This window comes from Benincasa hispida, chromosome 5 (assembly GCF_009727055.1).
Source record: "Benincasa hispida cultivar B227 chromosome 5, ASM972705v1, whole genome shotgun sequence".
Lineage (NCBI taxonomy): Eukaryota > Viridiplantae > Streptophyta > Magnoliopsida > Cucurbitales > Cucurbitaceae > Benincasa > Benincasa hispida.
This window is the reverse complement of record NC_052353.1, coordinates 42202867-42225150: the sequence shown is the minus strand read 5'-3', so window position 1 is coordinate 42225150 and position 22284 is coordinate 42202867. Positions and strand designations below refer to the sequence as shown.

Here is a 22284-nt window from a genome sequence, read left to right as displayed (position 1 = left end):
AAGGAAAATATAAATGGAAATTAAACTTTAAATGTTTGAAACTTATATATATATATATATATATATATGTGTATGTGTATTAGTTCAGTTTATTATTATTGTTGTGGTGGATGTGTTGTTGTTGAATCTCATCTTCTTCAATTAGTCATCCCTAAAATCTCTTTTTTTTCCTTCTCAATCTCATGTCTGCAATCGTTGGTTCCGCAACTCCTTCTTGAATTCCATCGTCTTGGCTAGCTTTTGATGACCACCCTCGCTAGGTTGCCGACCTTTCTCGCTCGCACACATGTTCCTACTTTTGTTTCTACGTTGAATATTGTTTTCAACCATAACTTTTTGAGATTGATAGTGTTTAAAAGTTTGTTTTCAACAATGACTTTTTGAGATTGATAGTGTTTAAAAGTTTGTTTTCAAGATGTTATGAGCAAAATGGTCACATAGAATGAAGACGACGAAACTCTCTATAACTAGTTTGGTGTCAGACACAATCATATTTCCAATAGCCACATCGTTCTGAAGTTGGAATTCCTTCAAATACACGCGTTCTATAGGCAGCCGGAAGCATTAAAGACCATATTGGGTGATTTTTAATTTTTGCTTATGGAATATTTAGATATTGTGCATTTGTGGTTCTAGAATGTTTAATTAGAATATATTTATGGTATTCGAGTTGTTTTTTAAGCAGTGTATCTTTGTTTGTACTTAATTTTGTTGTCTTTAGAGTAATTTTATCATTTACTAATTAGTATTTTCTATTATATAAATTTTTTTTACTATTTTTATAATTTTGAAACCTTTTTACCATTTTTCCAAATGAAACTTTAAAATTTGCTATTTTTATTATCCACACTTAAAGAAAGTGGAAGTCATCTTGGGTTGTTTTAGTTGGGCATACATCAACAAAATTACACTTCAATTGTGGCAAAAAGGACCTTTAATTGGCAATCTCTAAATTGGAATAATCAGATCATAAATTATATTATCATTTAGAAAAATAGCAAAAGGTGGAGTAATTTTGAATTATAGCAAAACGCATGGAGATCACGTGAGTCAAACTTTGGAAATCCTAAAACGCCCTTATCGTCTCTTTTAATTGCAGTGTAATTAATTCGACATCTAGACTATAATTAATTCAACTATATATCCAGCAGACTTTTGATTATTTCAAGCAGATAATCATCTTTAAATCTTGCGATTTTAGCCGTTATGAATTTATGTATCGAACTTAATATTTGTTTTGAATTTTCAAATCTTCTACGACAACAAATTTTAAAATCTTCGTTTGAAATTTAAATTATCATATTACATTAATTATCCCAACTAAAATTTATTTTTTTTATTATACTTTCTATTAAACGTAATCAAAATTCACAGTTTTAAAATATTTTTTAATATTGTCCTTTTGTTTCAAAATTAAAATATTAGAATCCAACACGTAGCCCTAGCTTTCTTCATCTTGTCGACGTTTTATGGCTGCAGAAATCCTTAGAATCTTGGAAGACAAAGATGTGAAATCCTAATTTGATTAGAATCGTGGAAGACATTTGACGACAAGTCTAAGTCTCTTTTTTCCAAGGTGATGGCCAAGCATATAGACGGTGTTGGTATTAACTTGTCGCCTTGGGGTCTTATACCCACCTTGATTGATTCGATCAAGGAAGGAAGTACCATCCGATTTTTAATTGGGATTTTTCACACGCTAATCTAAATCGGTTTTCTTCGTGAATGCAATTATTTAAATAAAGTTTTTATTGGTCCAACCCTCACTTTCTAAACTAATATTTTGGTTTAGAACCAAGGAAAAAATATTGTTGCATAATTTTGGATAAATTCAACATCTTGGTTGAGTGATTTTCAGTTGCAATATATTTATTTTTAAATTTAGTGTATTTGTTGGGCGTAGTTTGGAAACTAATTACACATGAACCATATTATATTAATAATTAAACAGTAATATATTATAAGAAGATATAAAATGAATCCTAACTACTTTTTAAAATAAATCTATTAAAAATATTTTATCCAAATTATTAGAAAATATCTATTTTAAATTTTTTAAAATTCACACACGACCAACATGAGCGTAACTAGGGTGCAGACTCGGGTTCAAAGATTTAATTCTCTACCTCATCCTTTAATTACGATATCTTTATAAAAAAAAAACATTATATTTAATTTAAAAAATAAATCATTTAAAAAAAAAAAAAAAAAACTTAATAATGACTTGAAATTAGAAATTTTTGCCATTTAAAATAATTTTCTTTCACGAAATCAACTAGTTTAATCATTATAATTTAATTTACCTTTATCTTTGGAAGCCACGATGAAGCCACAGCCATTGACGCTAAAACCTTGTGAAAATGAAAAACCCAGCCATGGCGGTTGGAGCTGCAGCTCCATTCACCACCGTCTCTTCCTTCTCTCACTTCAAAACTCCCACTACCAGATCTCGCCTTCATCTTCCTCCTCCATTCATCAACTTCCGCACCCCACATCAACAAAACCTCCGTTACCTCAAATCCCTCCACATCATCGATTCCCAAACCAGATTCCACTCACCCGACGCCATCGATCAAATCCTCACCACCGTCCATTTCCTCAAATCCAAGGGCTTCTCCGACTCTGATTTCCCCAGACTCGCCTTCCTCTGCCCTCAACTCTTCACTCCCAACTTCGATCCCACCGACATTGCACCCGTCTTCCACTTCCTCGCCGCCGATCTATCCGCTTCTGTCCAAGAATCGCGCGGACTGATCCTCCGGTGCCCTAGGATTCTGTTATCCGACGTCGAGTTGTGTCTGAAGCCGACGCATAAGTTCCTGAAGCAATTAGGGATCGAGAATCTGAAATCGCCGAGTAATTTGAATTCGCACCTGCTGAACACTAGAGTGGAGAAGCTAAGAAGCAAAATCAGATTCATGCAGGAGATCGGATTCTCGCACGAGGAGGCGGCGAAGATTTGCGGGAGAATGCCGGCAATGTTCGGTTACAGTGTGGAGGAGAATTTAAAGCCTAAGTATGAGTATTTGGTGAAGGAGATGGAGAGGGATTTGGAGGAATTGAAGGGGTTTCCTCAGTATTTTGGGTTCAGCTTGGAAGCACGAATTATGCCTCGTCATTTGCATTTGAAACAAAGGAATCTCCGAATTCCTCTTAATAGAATGCTGTTGTGGAGTGATAACAGGTTTTACTCTAAATGGAAATAAAACATAAACATTATTCACAATGATGATTTGTAATATAATATGTATTCTTCATTTATTTATAATTCATGATGCAGTGGAATCGGCTCCTTTATGGAAGATGGATTAATTCATAAATGTAAAATGTATATATATATCACTTATATCACCAATGTCAGCCTTTTCAAATGTATTTAAAATGATCAGCTTTAAAGATGATCCCTAAACAAGAAGAGAATATAACAATCTTTTCCATATAAGAGGAGATTTTAATGATCGTTCTTGTTATTTCTATCGAATACATGATGAAAGAATAGCTTTGCCATTTAAATGGCAAATGTTGAAGGTTATGTGATAGTTATCTCATTAATAATCAAATATTGATCTAATGGTGAAGAGTAAGTTTAGTAGTTCTAAACAAGAGTCAAAACCATTGGCTTAAAAAAACAAATTCTTGATGGCAATTCTGTAATTTAATTATGTATGAACAAATAATTTCCTTGTTTTTTGTTTATATTCTTTCTCTATAAATTTTAGAATATACCCCAATTTAAACTTTACTTGGCACTGTACTTGGAGACTTCTTCCTCGAAGTAAGAGAAGAAGTAGGAGATATGGCCCTCTTTTGAGAGAATGTGGTTGGGAGCAGAACTGGGGGAGTGAAGGGGAATAGAAAGTGCGCTTTGAATGAACTGGCTTTCATTTCATTTTTTATTGAGCAAATTCAAACACTTTTGAAACTTTACTATCGTATCCCCTTTTTCAATATCCCACTAAAAAGCAAGCATTATGAAACTTTGCATTTTACGGGGGTATAAAATGAGGGGCTCATCAAGACAATCGTCTATTACTCTTGAACAAAAGGGTCCCAGCAGCCTTCTAACCCACAGTTGAAACGAGCATCTCAATGAGCTTGGTTTTTTATCTAGTTTATCTCCCGTCGTTGCCATCTATTGACTCAATTGGTCAAAACTATGGCAAAAAGTGAAAAGCAGAACTAGTGATCTAATCTCAGTTGAACAAATCATCTTTCTTTTGTCAACAGTTCAATATCAGCTCCAACTTCAGCAATCTTGGCATCTTTAGAAGTCTTTGCTTTTCGGGCAATGCTCTCTACATCGAAGTCCAGTGCGGTTCTTTTGATATCATCACACCCTTCGAGCATCTATGAAAAAAATATAGCAAAATTACTTGAAATTTGGCCATTAGTACACAAGAGACATCAGATATATCAATCATGCTTTAGGTTCAGGTGCAAAATTTTCAGCAGATACACGGTTCAAAGTAATCAAATCAGAAGAAAGTAATTGGAATTGATCCCTGAAAACGGTTTCAACGTAAATATCGTAACAAGGAAATGTAAGTATCATAGTAATAAGAAAATACCAGAGATCCAATGGCAACCAAGGCCCTGAACTTTGAATCAGCTTCAAGATTTTCCTCTTCTGCAATCTGCCAAAAGCAATTTATGGTATCATGATGAATGGAACCAGAAAGGTTCACACAGAACACTAGTCAGACACCAAAGTTCCAAATGACCAAAATCTAAGAACTAGAGCAGAAAGAAATCAGGTTTATGTACATATAAAATTGTGTGACAGAAAAAAGTACCTCAAATGCAGCTGAAAGAACTTGACCCTGACCATCAAGATCCTTCTTCTCAATTAACAACACAGCGGAACTGACACGTTCACAAGAGAATAGAAGAAAGAGTGGAGCACTCATAGTAAGCAATCAACCTATGCATTACTTAAGAGGAAAATAATATAGTAAATCCAACCATGACAACTGATCATGAAGAAGATGAAGATGAAAAACCTAGGTTTCATCAGAAAAATAAAAGAGACGACAAAACATATATCAAAATATGGTTTTTCAAAAACTCTCCGTAACTATCCAAGATCCTACATCATTTCCAACTTTTAATATAAAAAGAAGTTTACGTTTCATCATAATAATCAATAAGAGACATTTCTCTTTCTCATACCTTTGTAATTATATCAACTTTTTAAAAGAGACTATATTTTAGCCTCAAGATTTACGCTTTCTTTGAACCATAAGAAGCTTATGCCTCTGTAGAAACGCCCTGAAGCTTAAAATCTCTACGTGCTAAGCCTCGTTTAATGATTAAAAAAATAATAGTGGTTTGTCAAATTCTTCAAAAGTATTAAAGTTTGAGTTGTGACAATATGAACTAGGAATACCTTTACTGTTGTGCTTTAAAAATATTGGAAACAATTTATAGTATAAATCAATCTTATTAATGATAGTAGGTGTAGTAGTAGTAATGAGGATATTATAAATCCTTTTAAATTTTTTTATTAAGTGAAAACTATGAGGTGAATTTCCTTTCCACTTTTACATGATTATCATGTTTAGTTGTAATTGGTCATACCGATTTAGGATTTGCAAAATGTTTTTAATCCATTATTTGAGGCTTACATCTTACCTCTTCAAGTGGAAAAGCCTCAAGGCCGCCTTTAGGCTTTTAAAACGCTGAATTATTTTCAATTGAATAATAGATTTCATTTTCATTTTTGGGCAAGGGACCAGCGTAGATTATTTTCAATTAGAAACAGAAAGGGGGATATTTCTCATGATAAACAATGGAAGTGGATCACCCAATAAGCTATAAACCTAATGATCACTTAAGTTCCACTTGATCCAAGATAACAAACCAAAAAGCATAAATATATATATATTTAAAAATAGACTTACTTGAGAATCAGTGTTGAAAAAGACAGTTGTACGGCCTTATTAGCAGATGAGTAACAACTTGAAAATGCATCAAGAATCTGCAGAATTATTTTACATGAGTAGTTAAGATGCAGAATTTAAGGAAACACCCCACTAAAGCGCATAACAAATCTATCACAGAAGCACAATGATCAATATTGAGTTTTCAGTTTTCATTTCTTTCCAAGTCTCAGATGTAAGGTTGACAACCAGTGACACATATTAGTTTAAACTTGGCAAACAAGACAAACTATTATTTAACAACAAAAAAACAAGGAAAAAAAAAAGAAAAACAGAACCTATCGGAACGTGAAGTAGTGAACAAACTACACGAGAAGATTGTTCTTAGACCCCTTTTTCATCGGAGAGTAGACAACTTGTCCCTTTGTTCTAAAGTCGTTCTTTTCTTTGGTTGGCTTTGGTCCTTTTTCTTTTAGGATCTCTTGTTTCTTATATCTTAAATATATATCTAAACTACACAAGTATTTCAAACAGGCAAAATAAAATTAAGTTTAAAATTCAAACCTCACTATGATGTTTCTGCAGCCAGTTGTAATACCCTGAATTCTTGAATAGATTAGCTATGAGCCGTATGCTTGTCAAAAGATTTGCAGCAATCACTGGAGCCGTTGTAACCTTCTGAATCAGTTCCAGAAGAAAACCTGCCAAAACTCAAGGCAAATATCATCATTAGGAAGAAATACTACAATGGAAAAAACGCATGGGGTCCTACTTGAAATTTCTCATCATTTCTTCAAAATAAGGGTTTGTTTGGCAAAACTAGTTTCTTGAAGTTGACCAAATAAGGAAAAAAAACGCTTGGAAATTCTTTAAAATCATGTATTTGTTTACGGTTTCCTAAATTCATTTTCAAAATGCAGAAGTTCTAAAGAGTTTCTTTTTCAACAAATTAAACAGTTCAGTTAAAGTTACTTTACTATTAATCTTAAAATATTTTTTTTTTAGAAATTCTTATTCACAAAATGGTGTATGTTATCAAAACTACAGTCCCCTAGGCCCTACCAATCCAAAAGGAAAAATAAGAAACTAAGGTAACAAGTGTTTGGAGTTATTGATAATTTTTCAATATCAAATAATTGGTCCCAAAAATAGTTTCTGCAATTTTAAAATCAAACACAACCAAATACATTCACGTACACATTTTTTTTTTTAGTTTTCACTCTTCCTTAATTAGATATCGAACCTGTGTCCAATTCATCCACCATTTTTAAATAAATAAGTTGCTGGACAAGGATATAAAATATGCATGACATAATTTTCAAAATATAGTTCTATCAAAAAAGAAAATTTTTAATTAGTGAATCTGATTCTTGGTATGGGTTACTACGAATTTTGAAAGGAGGGAAAAACGCAGAGCAGCCATGTCTTCATGTAATTACCATCAGAATCAATAAACTTCAAAAGCAGTATTGCTCCATCAGGGTGCAGAACAATCATCCGTAGTATGTCAATAACTGCAGAACAGCATAAGAAAAACCAGCATTTAAAATAAAAAGTTATGGGTTAAATACTAATCACTTTTTTAGCCCCATGGACTAAGTATGAAGGAGACAGAGAGGGGAAAAGAACACAATTACTCGGAAACAATGATTCACGAGGCCATGATCTGAGCAAATTCAATAACAATACAACATCAGCATCTGCAAATTTGGTAGAATGATAATGTGATGTATCCTTCAAAATTTTAACAATAGCACCGAGTCTTGAAACCTCAAGTTCTTGCAAAGCATAGTTCTTCTTTTCCTTCAAAAAGAAACAAATATGATTAGAGAAAATAGATAAAATAAAATAAGCATGAAAAATTTTTAAGAAACGATACTTAAAGAAGGAACAGGTATGCCTTCAAGTAATGAGATTGTGTTTGATTAGCCAGAGAGTTATAGCAAATGTGTGTAGAACGCTTGATACAAATTAGTACACCGTTGTTAGAAAGAAAAAAAGATGGCCAATAAAAAGTAGCCTACCGAATCAGCAAGCAATGCATTGTTGAACTCAACAATCTTTTTTAGTATCCCATCAAACTGTGCAACATCGAACACAAGGACTCCTTTCTGGAAAAGAATGATTTGCAGGGGAAAAAAAACATAACAAAACAAATAAGTAAACTATACAAGAAAAACTGGCCAAACTACTTTAAAGATATAAGTACTATAACCAGCAACACATTGTACAATGTACTTGAGAACTTTATAATTTGTTAATATAAAGATAAATCACTATCTAAAAGATCTATTTTGAACTAAGTTGTTTCTTTTTTAAAAGAAAGGGGAAACATTAATTAATCAAAGAGAAGATTTACGAAATAAGGAGGTGTTACAAAAAGGGATCCCAATTGGCATTAATTTGACTCAGATCATAATTACAAAAGTCCGGTGAAACAGACCACCAAGAAGACGCAAACAACCTGTTTTGAACTAAGTTGAAATTCATAACCAAACAATGACTACACAACATGAGAACAAATGATAGACCTAAATAACCTCATTTAACTTGAATTAATAAACCAAATTAGAAATCTCAGCTAATAAGCCAGATGGATAAAAGTGAAGATGAAAAAAATAGAAGAGGGTTATTACTACGCACCAACTAGCATATAATAATAACTTATATCTGCTCTTGTGATCTCCAGCGTTTTTATTCTCAAAATGAAACATACTTTCTTAAATTAGGATTTTGGGGCCATACAAAGGCTTACTTAAAACGCACCCAATTGATGATCCTTAATGGCAAAGAGAGATGAGCATCCAATCAAGTGAACATTTCTAGGTGTGGTGTATAAATTAAATGATCATAATCCCCAAGTGACATAATAGCATACCTTAGGGATATGCTTGAAAATAGGTTTGCGTGATTCAGCTGTTAAAGAAAATGAATATGCAAAGATCAGAGGCTCAGAATTCTTAAAGATTACCAAAGATAGAACGATTTAATATAAACTTGATTTTGATTCTTCACACTATACCTCCTCCTAAACTACAAAAAAACATGGAGCAGTTGGCATTAGAAAAAGTGCGTACCTGAAACATTTGAAGGCCCACCGGGCACATAAGCACTAGCTGGTACCCAAAGAAAAAAAACAGAGAGATCAGTTTCAAATTCAAACTAGATAATGGTTCACATAAGTAATGTCATGGAAGGCTACTCACAGCCAGTATAAGGATCACGAAAGGATGGATCAAGGACAACATTCTTTTTTCCAGAATTTTGGAGTATGAAGTCGACCACCTGTTGCCGATAGACGAGAGGAAGATCCTCCTTGAGAAGCCACTTATCAGCAGTGGTATATGGATCATCTGGAAAAGTTTCATAGTTAGTTTAATACTAATCATCAATATAACCGGTACTTTTGCCTTCTTTTCTTAGGTTTTCATGTGGGCGAGTGCCATGAAATCCCAAATGGTAGAAATAAGTCCATCAAGGAGTGGCCTGCCCCTACTACTATTACAAAAATTCAGAGTTTCTTTGGGCATGCAGAATTTCTCGGATAATTCATTGGAAGTTCAGTAGTGCTGCTCCCATTAGAAATTGCTCGACAATGAGTAAATTCAAATGAGGCAACACTAAACATGACAGCTATGAGCCTTTAAAAGAGAAACTACGCACTCCCACATCTAGATCTACATGATTTTTCTAAAGCATTATTGTTTAACATATATACTTCAAAAATTTGGATAGGATACTAAGTCATAAGAAGGTGTCCTACAAAATTTTTCAGTGAAAGCTAAGTGAAGCTACAACAAAATGTCACCAATGAACAACAATCATATACATTGGTTAGGGCTCTGAGCAGTGTGAACACAACTTAATAGATAAGAAGTTGTCCTCTTTTCATGCATCAGTCAGAAAAATTTTTGAACTCCCAAAAAAAATGATCGTCAAATAATTGATGCAAGATGTCATATATTTCGAATACATTTTATCCTTTAACAAGAAAGGAAAATTTTTCATTGAATAAATATAAAGAGACTAATGTTAGAGTTTGAATTTGAAAATATAACTTCATAATTAACCATCGAATAAGGACTAGTTAAGAAGCACATACACTTTAGTCTAACTAGTGTGTCCGTGTCTAGCATGTGTTAGACACTTAGACACTAAACACTTGTACAAAGTAAATATAGATCTGACATTTATTAGATACGTATCGAACACTTGATTTTGAATAAATTTTAAGAGTAAAATACTCACTTCTTAGCATATAATTATTGACTACGAATTTCCTTCTTGTATAAAAATTATATACATACTTTTTTAATGTATATTTTAATAAACGTGTTTTTGTTATGTCCGTGTCTAACATTTTTTAAAAATATTGTGTCACTATGTCCATGTTCGGTTGTGTCATATCCATGTCTTGTATTTGTATCTGTGCTTCTTAGAGGACTAAAAAACATGTCACTGAATAGAATTAATCTTTTCATGTCTAAAGGATTGATGTTAAGGTATTTGGTCGTCAGAAAAAACAATAAGGTGATGCCTCCAACCTTTTTTTTATCAAATTTAGGCCGATTGGTAATGAGTTCAACAATACAGGCTACCATATAGAAAAAAGGCACCTATCCCAAGCAATAGTACATTCCTAGTGCATCAGTGCAGTTTATTAAGGGAGTTAGGAGGATTGGCAGCTAATCTAAGTAACGAAAAATGGGGCACCCTATATGATGGATGAGAGAATTGTCCCAGAAATATAGCTCAAAGGATTTTCTTGCGACTCTCAAGTGTTCAATAACCAAGACAAGAGACTAATCCTTTATTTATTGAAATAAGAAACTTCTCATTGATATAATGAAGAGCAAATGTTGAGGGATACCAACTCCCAAAGTAAGAAAAAGAAAAAGAAAAATACAAATCAGTAGATACACTGTGAAGTAAATTGACTAACCCTTTATTTGTAGAGAATTTAATGACAAATTAAGTATTTGAACAAACTAAAAAGAATTTAACTAAAACTACTAAACTGACTCACTACATCAGTTTCCTCCCTGCTAAAGGTTGTGATAAGAGAATCAGATAAATTTTGAAGAACACGATGCTTTCTATTTTTTAGACTCGTTCTCTCAACCTACAGTGACCTTTAGAAGTGTATTTTGGGGGATAATCACCCAACCATGAATTTGAAAGCCTTCCAATTTCATTTTTTTATTATTATTTAAATATCTATAGTATCTAGGCTAGTTTGCACGCACCTCAGACTTATCTCACAAGACGAGCCTAATCCTACAATATTTGGATGCCAAGGAAACTCGTAGGATATCCAATCCTAAGTAGGTGACCACTATAGACTGAATTCTTTCTCTCTAAGTCCTTTATTAAAGTCATGACTCTTATTGAATTTGAAAGCCTTCCAATTCCATTTTATTTGAGTTAAACTTGAACCATATTAAGTATTGTGACAGCAAAATTGATTATTTCAAAATAAATGGAAAATAAAGTTACAAAAAAAGAAAAAATAATAATAATCACCTGCTAAATTGTAAGGCAGTTTGCGAATAGGTTCACCATCTCCAATGTCAACATCAAATACTGAGCAACAATTTGAGAAAGCGGTTAAATGAAAATATGGTAAAGGCAGACAAAGTTGAATCGTGTCATTGAAGAAATAAATGAAAATGCGGTTAAAGATGATTTCTTAGGATTTGCAATCCACATTTTGTTTTATGTTTTCAGATTCACCGAGTCGATTGGATTCAACAAATATTCATTTAGCAGATTTGTTTTTTAAAATTGTTTTAGATTTTGTAACAATGTTTTTATGTTTTTAGTGTATCTATATTATGAATTTGAAACCTCAAAATGCAATATTACAATATAAGAGATAAAACTTTCATATATATAGTATTACATGCTATGAACTAAATTAAGATATGTATAATATAACATATTATAATCTATATGGTATTGTAAAATAATAATTAGACAAAATTAATAACATTAAGTTAGATGACTATTTTTATGGTTTATAAACATACTATCAAACACATTTTGAATGCCATATAAAATTGGATCTAGTTACTAAATTTGCCAAAACACATTCAAAAACACTACAAACATAAAATGTTATTTTCTATTGAATTCCTTATTTTCAATTAATGTTTTCAGATCACTGCGAATGAAATTAATATTAGTAGATTAAAAGAATGCTGACCATAATCATATTCAACTCCATTAAGAACAGGTTTCCTCCCGCCATCATCAGGTCCATCAACAACTTCACCAATCTACAAATTAAAGAATATACATAAACGATGCTCCAATTTTTATAAAATAATTCAGATGCCAGAAAAGCCCATATGCACCAAGTTCAGATATAGAACCTGCTTCTTACTGAAAAATAATAATTACGGGACTTGCTAGAAGGGTATGCAATATTCGAAGTAAATGAATAATTACAAAATGCTCATTTCCTCGATCTGAAGAACAGCAAAAAAGAAAAGAAGGATAAAAATAAAAAATATATAAAACAGGCTTGCTTTTTGAAATTCTGAAAGAAAACAAAAAGGACTTACAAAGGAACAGCCAAGACGGGAGCCAAAAGAAAAAATAAAGTCCTGACAAGCCAAAAGAAGGGCTCCCAAAAAAAATAATAAAAAACCAAGAGGATAATTTTTAAACAAATGGCAACAGAAGCTAAAAGAAAGGTGTAAACTTGACACGAGCCTGCAACTACTCCCACGAACTCTCAAACCCGCTAAAAATTTCCTCATTCCTCTCAGGACACCAGTCTTAACTGGCCAGCTTTTCTCTTCGATTGTTAGTTCAATTTTTGTCATCCATATAACTATGCTTTACTTGCCGTTGCATCTTTAATGTTCATGCTTCAATTTTTGAAATTGTATTGCATTTACTTTTTCTCCTCTGTGGAGTTGTGGAGTTTTGTATCTATTGAGCTTTAGTCTCTCTTTTCTTTCAATCAATGAAAAGTTGTGACATGTTCAAAAACAAATTTCCTCATTTCTCTCAAGCCAAATATTCCATAAAAGAAAAGAAGAATCTCCTCTATCATAAGACAACACAAATCACATAATTTGCCAAAGACATGAGGAGTTGTGGACAATAAGTTTACAAAAGGAAACAGATGTACATTGCTCAAATACAGACACTCCAAAACTAAATTTACCTTATCCCATTTGTAATCCTTTAAATTCCATGAATAAGCAACACCATTATCTCCCTCTCTGATAACTTTTGTCTGTCCATTGCTGGTTCCTGATGTCAGGATGATTAGATTATATTAGAAATCCTACCAATGCCGTTGAATACCAAAACTACTCAAATGGTTTAGGCTCAAGGGGATTGAAATTGGTTCTATATTTTTTAACTACAAACTAGCAAGATATTCTAGCTTGTACAAACAATTCATTACACTATTGTATACTTAATATGAAACCAAAATTTTTATCTAGCACTAAGAATGTACAATACATAATCCAAAATGTGAAATTTGAACATTCACTTGCGATGCAAAAGTACAGTGAACTTCATGAAACTAACAAGTCATGGAGAAAATAACTCAGGTATTATCCACATTTGCAATTATAAAAACCTCCCACCCATCCACTTTGCAACAAAGATTCATGAAATTAAAGGAAAAAAGACAAAAGGTAGAGAACTGGATAACATCTTGGTTTCTTATTAAAATGGAATATTGTAACCAGACCTGGAATTTGTAAAGCATCCATCCCAGGTAATTCTTCCAGTTTCAATCCTCCAACCCTCTTCCTGTCACAAGTAAATTAGAGAGAACTTATGAAATACAAGACAGACAGTCAACATAGCAATAAAAGTGCACGACATCATGATGGACAAACAAATAAATTAAAGGTGTATATAAGTCGCTATATTAATACTGAGAATCATACGGGACGCAGAGCTACAGAATAAATTATATACTGACATTATTGGAACTTCCTCTTTGTGTGTGTGTGTGTGTGGGTGGATGGTGGGTGGTGGCAGCAGTTCAGGGGTACCTCTTCAACTTATACTGAGACAGTCTGGAAGCAAATGACTCCAATTCTTGGGGCTCTGCAATTCTTTCCTGATCTGCAGTCCACACACGTACTACTCCGTCTGAACAAGCTGTGACAATATCTCCATTTTCCAAAAACTTGGCATCCCAAACACAACCAGGATGCTCAATGCTCTGGACACAAGTTCCATCTGCAACACAAATAATCCAACTTCGTGATACTAATATGCTATTTTTATAAAAGAAATACTCCTATGATGCTGGATTATTCCAACAACCCCAAACATCAGCAATTTCAATAGCACACTAAAAATCATAAATCAACATATCATTTTTTCCAACAAGGACCACGCTATTCATGGATAAGTAATAAGTTGAAAATTGAAAGTAAAAATCACAAAGCTTAAAGGATCGAATATTGCATTAAACTACATATCTGTTAAGAATTCCTACAAAACTCCACCTTGATTTAAGTTTATTAAAAAAGAGAACAGTTTATAAATTCACTATCTAGAACTATTGTGTTTTTAGCCAATTAAATTAACAGTTTATAAAAAATAATAATACAATAAACAGTTTTCATATTTAAAATCAAGTTATAAGAAATAAACAACTCACTATCTAAAGAAATCCAATTCATCACAGAAAATTTAGCCAACTTCAACACCTTTTTCACCTTTCCTTTGCCTTTCCACTGAAACTTTAGTCATTTCTTCCCAACCAAATGCTCCATAGAACAGACTTAAAAGTATGTATATATAAAGGAACACTTATCATCAATACATGAAAGGTTCAACCGACAAACTCAATTTGGGCACAATGGAGGGTCTTAAACGAAGCTCAGAGGATAAGAATTATCAATTAGGTTTTATTCTTTTAGATTGCAGTCCTTTTTTGTAGCTTTACTGGGATCCTTTTGTTGAATTTTTCTTATCCCTTAGTATATTTTTAAATTTTCTTATTAAAAATGAAAGGAAAAATAAAGAAGGAAAAAAAGACTAGTAAACTCCTATAGATAGAAGTAGTAACCTTTCCATATCTTTGCTGAACAATCTTCACTCCCACTAACAATGAGTCCGGAAGCATGTGAACCCACTGAATACACGATGGAAGTATGACCAACCATCTCCATCAATGTTTCACCACTTCGAGCCCATAACCTAATAGAACTGCCAGAATGGAAAAGAAAATCAAATTCAATATCCTAAATTCATTCAATATTCTAATATAAAGAATATAACAGATGTTCCTCCAAAGGTTCTACAGATTCAGAGAAGGCAATAGAAATCATTCATTTTATGGTCATTTAATATTTCAGCAACAATCTATAGAATTTATTGCTCTATTTCTTTCCTACTAAAGAAGTGAAATTATTTGATATGATTCAAGAATATAGAAACAAAGAGAAAGTTTTCCTATTAAAACGCCCGTGAAATAAGGTGTCCAATTCAAAAATCAAAATAACAAAACAACAAAAAAATGATCCTATTTTCTTTTCTTTCTTTTTTTTTCTCTCTCTTTGGATCCACAAAATTAATGAGATAATGAATTGTTTGAACAAACCATCAAGGGTTGACCTAGTGATAAAAAGGAGACATAACCTCAATAAATGGTCAAGAGGTCAAGGGTTCAATCCATGGTGGTCACCTACCTAGGAATTAATTTTCTACGAGTTTCCTTGACACCCAAATGTTGTAGGGTCGGGTGGGTTGTCCCATGAGATTAGTCTAGATGCACATAAGCTGACTCCAACACTCACGGATATAAAAAAAAATGAATTATTTGAACAAAGGAATGGTCCTTTCTAACTTATATACAGGTAACAAAAATTAAATTGAAGGAATAGTCTGAAATTTCCCATTTAAGAACCCCAAAGAAGCCAGAAAATGGGCTTTATACTAAGCTGATTGTCTATCCTCTACATCCAAGATCCTACGGTTCCTCTCAATATTATTCTTCACAATATATCATTGTTAGCAATCCCCAATGAGCAAAGACTAAAGTCTTCTCAGGCTCCTTAGGATGCCAAACTCTTCTAATTGGATAAACATAAATATATCTTAGATGAGAAGCAACCTTGGATAGCCTTGCTTCCTCAGTATATAAACATAAATTATTTCTTGTATTCAATCAAAAATAAAATATAAGGTAGTTGTGAAATTAATTCCAAAAATTTCTACAAAGGCATGTTGGAGAGTTGTTTTTGTTTAAATATTTAGTTTTTTTGAAGGTTGGAATTACTTTGTAACTTTTCACATATCCATCAAAAGTTATGATTCTTATTCTGAAAGAACGAAATTAGTTCCTAAAGGCGGGTATGATTAGCTGACATGGCATTTTGGATTGGCCATGTACGGTTGTATTCCTCAATGTGCATGATAATCAAACCCAAACTACCTCAAAGGAATTATTTTGTACAGTAACTTCACCTTAACCAACTTGCAACATAAATTATCTAGGGGGTTCATGGTTGGGTTAAGAAACTTTTGGACCGAACCCAACTAGTCCTTTTTATCATAAAGTCGACAACTCAAAATATTTTTTATGTCAATTGGCGTGCTATTTTCTAAGCTTTAAGGGAAGAAACTTCATATAAATGTATGCTTGGTCAGAACCCTATCATTTAGCCTCAATTTTCACAGTCTAGAGGGATAGAACTGAAAGAGATAACTTTATTTCCTTAAAATTAGTCCCCAACTGTTAATCTATGATTAACTTTTGCTATAGAAAAAAATTAGTCCTTATATCTTTCTTCTAGAAATTTGATAAACATATTCACCGGGTGTTTTTTCTTTGAAAAAAAATGTTTATCATATGTTTGTCAGTGTCAAATAAAAATAACTTCAAACTAGAGATCACGACTAATTTTAGGACTTATTGAAAGTTATAGGAACTAAAATGAAATAAGTCCTCATGTCAGGGACCAAAATGGTAATTAAACTTATATTCAATTTCATAACTCATTTGACTGAAAATACTATTTTGACAAGAAAAAAAAAAATAAAAAAAAATAATATAGTGTATCCTTGAAACATGCAGCTTTTTAGCTGTTTATTGGAGCATAATCTGACGGATTTTGATTTATCCAATCTATTAATAAATAGGTGCAAGTTCTTTATTTAAAAAAAATTATAACTTAAAAAAAAAACAATAAAAAAGAATAAGAAATACAAAGAAGAATAAGAATATACACTGATAAATAGGTATAGGTTTACCCATCGTGAGATGCGGAGAGCACTCCCAGATCGGACATCACTGATAAACTTCGAACAGTATCTATAGAATGTAAACAAAACGCATAAACTCATGTTACTTGCATGATCAACTTTTCCAGCTAACAGAAGTATAAACGAGAATGGTATAAATATAACAATCGACACAAAAAAATCATGGGCTACATAGAAAAACAAAATATACTCGATAGTTTTGTCCACGATCTTTTAAAACTCTTAAAATATTATGAAGACTTTGGAGTTCATGATTTAGTATATAACTTTAAGAAATAGCCAAAAATTCAAGATTAAAATAGTCATTTCTACAATTGATCTTTCAAGTTGAGCTTCATGTCCTAATACAAAAGCAGTGAATTACAGATAAATTAACAAATAGCTGCTTCCACAAAATAAGAAGGAATATATGTCAATTATAGGTGGATGACGAATGGCATGACATGAGTTCAATTTATTAAACATTATAACTGAAAGAGTGGTGGAGTCAGCTAAAAAAAAGTAGGTTAAAAAATAAACACATGTTTTTTTTAATGAAAAAACCACTTTCATTGAGAAAAAAATGAAAGAACACAACGACATACAAAAAACCAAGCCCACAAAAAGGAGGGATACTATTTACAAGAAGAGCTCCAACTAAGTAGAATCAAAAAAATAAACACATATTTTAGAGCAATCTCTAGTCATAAAAAACCTCAGTCTCTTCCCCAGTTAAAAAAAAAACATCAGATCAAATACCCCATGGCAATCCTTATAACATTTTTCCTGCAGTTAAACCCCTTAAAATCCAAAATCCTGACGTAAAGAGGCGTTTGTCACATCTTATACGGAAAAATCAAATTTCATCAATATACTCAAGCTAAGAACACCATAAAAATAATGTATCATATGTGGAAGAAAAAAAAGTGAGGGTACCATTCTCCCCCAATGATATAAGATAAAAAATCCACCATTTGCAACTTCAAAATCAAATGCATACACATGTACCCATGAGGGGGATGGAGGGAGTACCTGTATGTCCTAAAAATGTCTTTAAACATGATTTCCCTCTCCAAAGCTTCAAAGTTGCATCACTTGAACCTAGACAAGAACAGACCCAATATCATATGTCAGAGCCTAAGACGAAGTCAAATACTTTTGAACGTGCTCAGGCCATACAAAAGAGGTAATAAAGTAAATAACTTATATTAAACGAATTTTCATATGCAAGAACCGAAGCACAAATGACAAATACAATAACTTCTCGACAGTTCTAATTTAGGTAAACACACAAAAGAGCCCTCTTGCATTAAAAAAATGTCAGTCTGTAACAGAACCAACGAAGGACATAGTTGAGGCAATAGGGAGTCATCTCTTCTCTTCTCTTTTTGGCAAAAACTTTTCTAACCTTTGGTTCATTACAACATCCCCTAATAAAGAAAAAAAATAGAAGAAGATTTGTCTCCACCGATCTCAGAGTTCAAACACCCATCTACCAAGATCCTTAATCTAAGATGAAGCATTTGTCTCTAATCTTTTTTTGGCAGCGATGAGTGACACCCAAGTAGACGTGCCCTCGGCCAAAAAACTTCGGGCGCAACTTGATTCTTATCTTGGGTGATCCCAAAAACAAAATGACCTAGCACGAACCAATTAGATAGGAAAGGTGAGAATGGTCACCTTCTCGCTTCCTCTCTTGGATGGAGAGTACTAACTCATTCCAAGAATTCCTCGGATGTTTTCTCTTTAAAGGCCATCAAAATTATTTTCCTTGTGGATCTTTGTGACAAATTAAAATATATATCAAAATCATTAACAAAGATCAATTTTAGACAAATAATAACTATGATGATAAGTGAGGTAAACGCTAAACGGTAGTTCAATAATGTCAAATGTAGATTGCACCAATATCATATGGTTCGAAACATAACATAAATGTTGCTCGATCAAGGCTCAATTGTAATGAAAGCACTGCAATTGTAATCCCAGTATTAATCTCTTTTCATTAAATCAATGGAAAATTTTGTTTCCTTTCAAAAAAAAAAAAAAACGTAATGGAAGCGTTGACGAATTTGAAACCAGGATATACAAAGGGAGAATGGGGCAAAGCTTATCTAAATTATAACTCAAACAAACTCCAGTCCCTATTTGAAGTAGTACCTGTGACCAGTTCGCCTGATGGAAGCTTTATAACTGATTGAATTGCAGCATTATGAGCACCCCAAAACTCCATCACTTGGCCATTTCTCCATCTCCTTAAAGTACTGGAGTAAAGAAGCCAATATCACACGTTTTGCCTTGTATAAAGTAAGTAAAAGGCCACAAACACTAAGCAGAAAACCTAGTACACCCAAAATATTTGTGCACTAATGGAAAATCAGCTTCAATTTTGGTGAAAATCAAATTTAGAAGCTAATCCATGCATGTTAAAACCCACATTAAAACACCTTCCAAGTAAATCATGCAAGAACCTCGACATTTCAGACTCAGTATGTTGATATAGATCTCACCTAAACGATTGAAAAAAAACAACCAAATCTTATAATGCTACACTTTGCAACACCTTGCAAATTCTACTCCTAAACCCAGAGGAAGATCACAACTAGGGAACTAAATTACCAGTCAACAGAGGATGACACAATGTCACCATTATCCATCGTAATGCCAGTAACCTGCTGCTGATGGCCCTTAAGCGTCTGCACCTTCTCACCCGTCCTCAAGTCCCAAACAATGACGAGTGTATCCATTCCACCAGACACAATTCCACCCTCCGGGTACTCCTCATCCGGCGAAATCCAAGCCAAAGGACCCACAAAACTCGTATGCCCTAGCAGGATTTTCGATTCTACATACTTCCGTCCATCCAAATTCCAAAACCTCACAGTTTTGTCCCTCGACGAAGTGGCAATCCCTTCATTTCCACACACGCAAATTCCACGAACCTAATTATACAAGTTCAGTAAGATTTAAGGTCAGACTCTACCTCCAACAAACGCGCAATTCAAATCAAATCGACATTGTTAAGAGAAGATTGTGCAAGCAAATGCTGGAGTTCGACATTGTTGCAAACTGAGAAAGCAATTAACAGGTGAAAGAGAATAGAGTAATTCATCTCTTACGTCGTCTTCATGGCCAGTGAGTTCGCACCGCAATTTGTAATCATTGAAGCCCGTCTCCATAGCAGCCTGAGACGGACGCGGGAGGAATCAGAGTTGGCTTGGTAAGGAAGAAGTCTCTTCAACTACACAATAACTTTTCACAAACCCAGTTCTCTCTTTCCCTTATTTATATAGTTGCCCCATGTTTAGGAAGGCTTTTCCTTTTTCTTCATTTCTTTTTATTTCTAAGTAATAAATTACAAAAGTATATATATATAAAAAAAAAAAAAAATTGGCAAATATCCATTTACTCATCCAAACTTTGAGATTCAATTAAAACCTTAAAATAATACTTGTAGCAACTTAAACTCTAAATTTTTATAAATGTTGATATTTATTTCTAGATTTAGTTTAACTAATATCTTATGAAATTTATGATTTAAATTAATTAAATTAAAAAAAATTCATAAGTAAGCTAGTTTAGACTCTTCATTACGATTAGTTTTGAAAATCATTCATGCATTAATCTTCAAACATGTATAGACTTTTTCAACTGTCGATTTTATAAAATTGATTATTAGAGTAAATCTACATATGATTCTCAAAGAAAATTTTGACTAAGAGTCTAAATTGATTTTTATAAATGTTTAAGTTTTAATTGATATAATTATAAGTTTTACACAAGACTTTCCAAACAAACTATAATAAAGGGTGTAAATTAATACACTTACAAAAATTCAGGATTTAAATTGATACAAAGCTTTTGGTCGATAAGGGTTAAGGAAGGGGATTGGAATAAGGAAAGGGATTCGAACCACAAAACTTTTGGTCGTTAACACATAAGTTGAGCTCAGCTCACTTTGGCATTAAATTACAAGTTAAGTTAAACGGTTTTGGTTTGATCCCATTAGGTTAAAAAATGATTTTGGTCCTTGATCTTTAAAACAAGTAACCCTCTTAATAAACCGTCTAATTTCTATACTTTCAATTTTGTAACAATTGTACTAAAAATATTAATAATTTAGGCCACGTTTAGATTAACTTTAAAAAAAAAAATTGTTTTCCAGAAAGTCATTTCATTTAAACATGTTATGAAATTGACAATTAAAGAATACAAAAAGACGTAAAAAGAATCAACATATAGATATACGTGGTTCACTTACAGTGTGTTAGAGACGTCCATGGGACAGCAAGAGAACAATATTATTAGAGACAATGTTTTCTGAATACACAAATGGTGCCTCTAGGATTAGAGAGTTTATATAGCGCACTACTCTAAATCTTAGAGTCATAATCGTAAATAACCACAAATAAGTAAATATGCTAAATATGAATTATGAATAGGTTTTGGGGGTATTACCCCCGAACCCCAACCAGGACGCGCTGCCCTTGGACCCCGACTAACTGACCAGGCAACGAGATCCCCATACTTGGTTGTTCAAAGTGTCAGCTAACAAATTCAAGGCATTCCACAAAACACTTTTGATAAGAGAATTATTTAAAATAAAAAATCGCTCATGTATTTGGCAACTCTTTCTCAGTATTGTTTTTATTACAAGTTTGGATTTGTTATATACTAAAAAATGTTTTTATTAATGTTAAATTACTATGAAAGTTGACTATAAAATACTATGAACTAATAATTTAAAATAATGGTCGGTGGACTTGGCTGTCGGTGGTGGTGGTTGGAGGTTGTCAGCAGCAAGGATAGTCAGGATAACATGGTGGAAGTGAGATAGATGACTTTTGGGTATTTTGATAATATAAAATAAATTAGAGAGAGATTAACTATTAAACATTTCAAAGTCATTTTTCTAAAAGTTGATTTCAAGTCTTTATTCTAAAACAACTTATTTTATAAACTCATTTTCACAAAATCTATTTTGATTGTTGCCAAATACTAGAAATTTTTCGAAAATGACTTGTTTTCTAAATTGAATACATGAAAAGGTATTCCAAATGCACCCTTGATCCTTAAACTAAACCTTTGTAACATGATCATCCCATGGAGAAAATATCCATCGTAATTAAGCGTTAACTTCTATTATTTAATAATTTAACCTTCATAATTTATA

The 22284-nt window shown here is 32.8% G+C and overlaps 2 protein-coding genes across 2 annotated transcripts; one reads left to right on the top strand and one right to left on the bottom strand.

The window, feature by feature from the left end:
• Window positions 1–2243: 2243 nt before the first annotated feature.
• Window positions 2244–3320, top strand: LOC120077820 (transcription termination factor MTEF1, chloroplastic). The gene has a single exon (XM_039031881.1). The coding sequence runs from the start codon at window positions 2361–2363 to the stop codon at window positions 3204–3206; it is 846 nt and encodes a 281-aa protein (XP_038887809.1). The 5' UTR covers window positions 2244–2360; the 3' UTR covers window positions 3207–3320.
• A 539-nt stretch (window positions 3321–3859) lies between these two features.
• On the bottom strand, window positions 3860–20390 carry LOC120077818 (phospholipase A-2-activating protein). Its single transcript, XM_039031880.1, has 22 exons — window positions 20231–20390; window positions 19731–20053; window positions 19272–19375; window positions 18144–18212; window positions 17121–17181; window positions 14935–15074; window positions 13907–14096; window positions 13597–13658; window positions 13057–13145; window positions 12085–12157; window positions 11403–11462; window positions 9086–9232; window positions 8957–8995; window positions 8758–8795; window positions 7904–7990; window positions 7517–7682; window positions 7319–7393; window positions 6444–6580; window positions 5901–5977; window positions 4794–4863; window positions 4569–4634; window positions 3860–4347 (listed from the first exon to the last, which is right to left on the bottom strand). Exons 1-22 carry the CDS (start codon window positions 20288–20290, stop codon window positions 4207–4209), a joined length of 2274 nt encoding a protein of 757 aa, XP_038887808.1. The 5' UTR covers window positions 20291–20390; the 3' UTR covers window positions 3860–4206.
• Between the last annotated feature and the right edge of the window lie 1894 nt (window positions 20391–22284).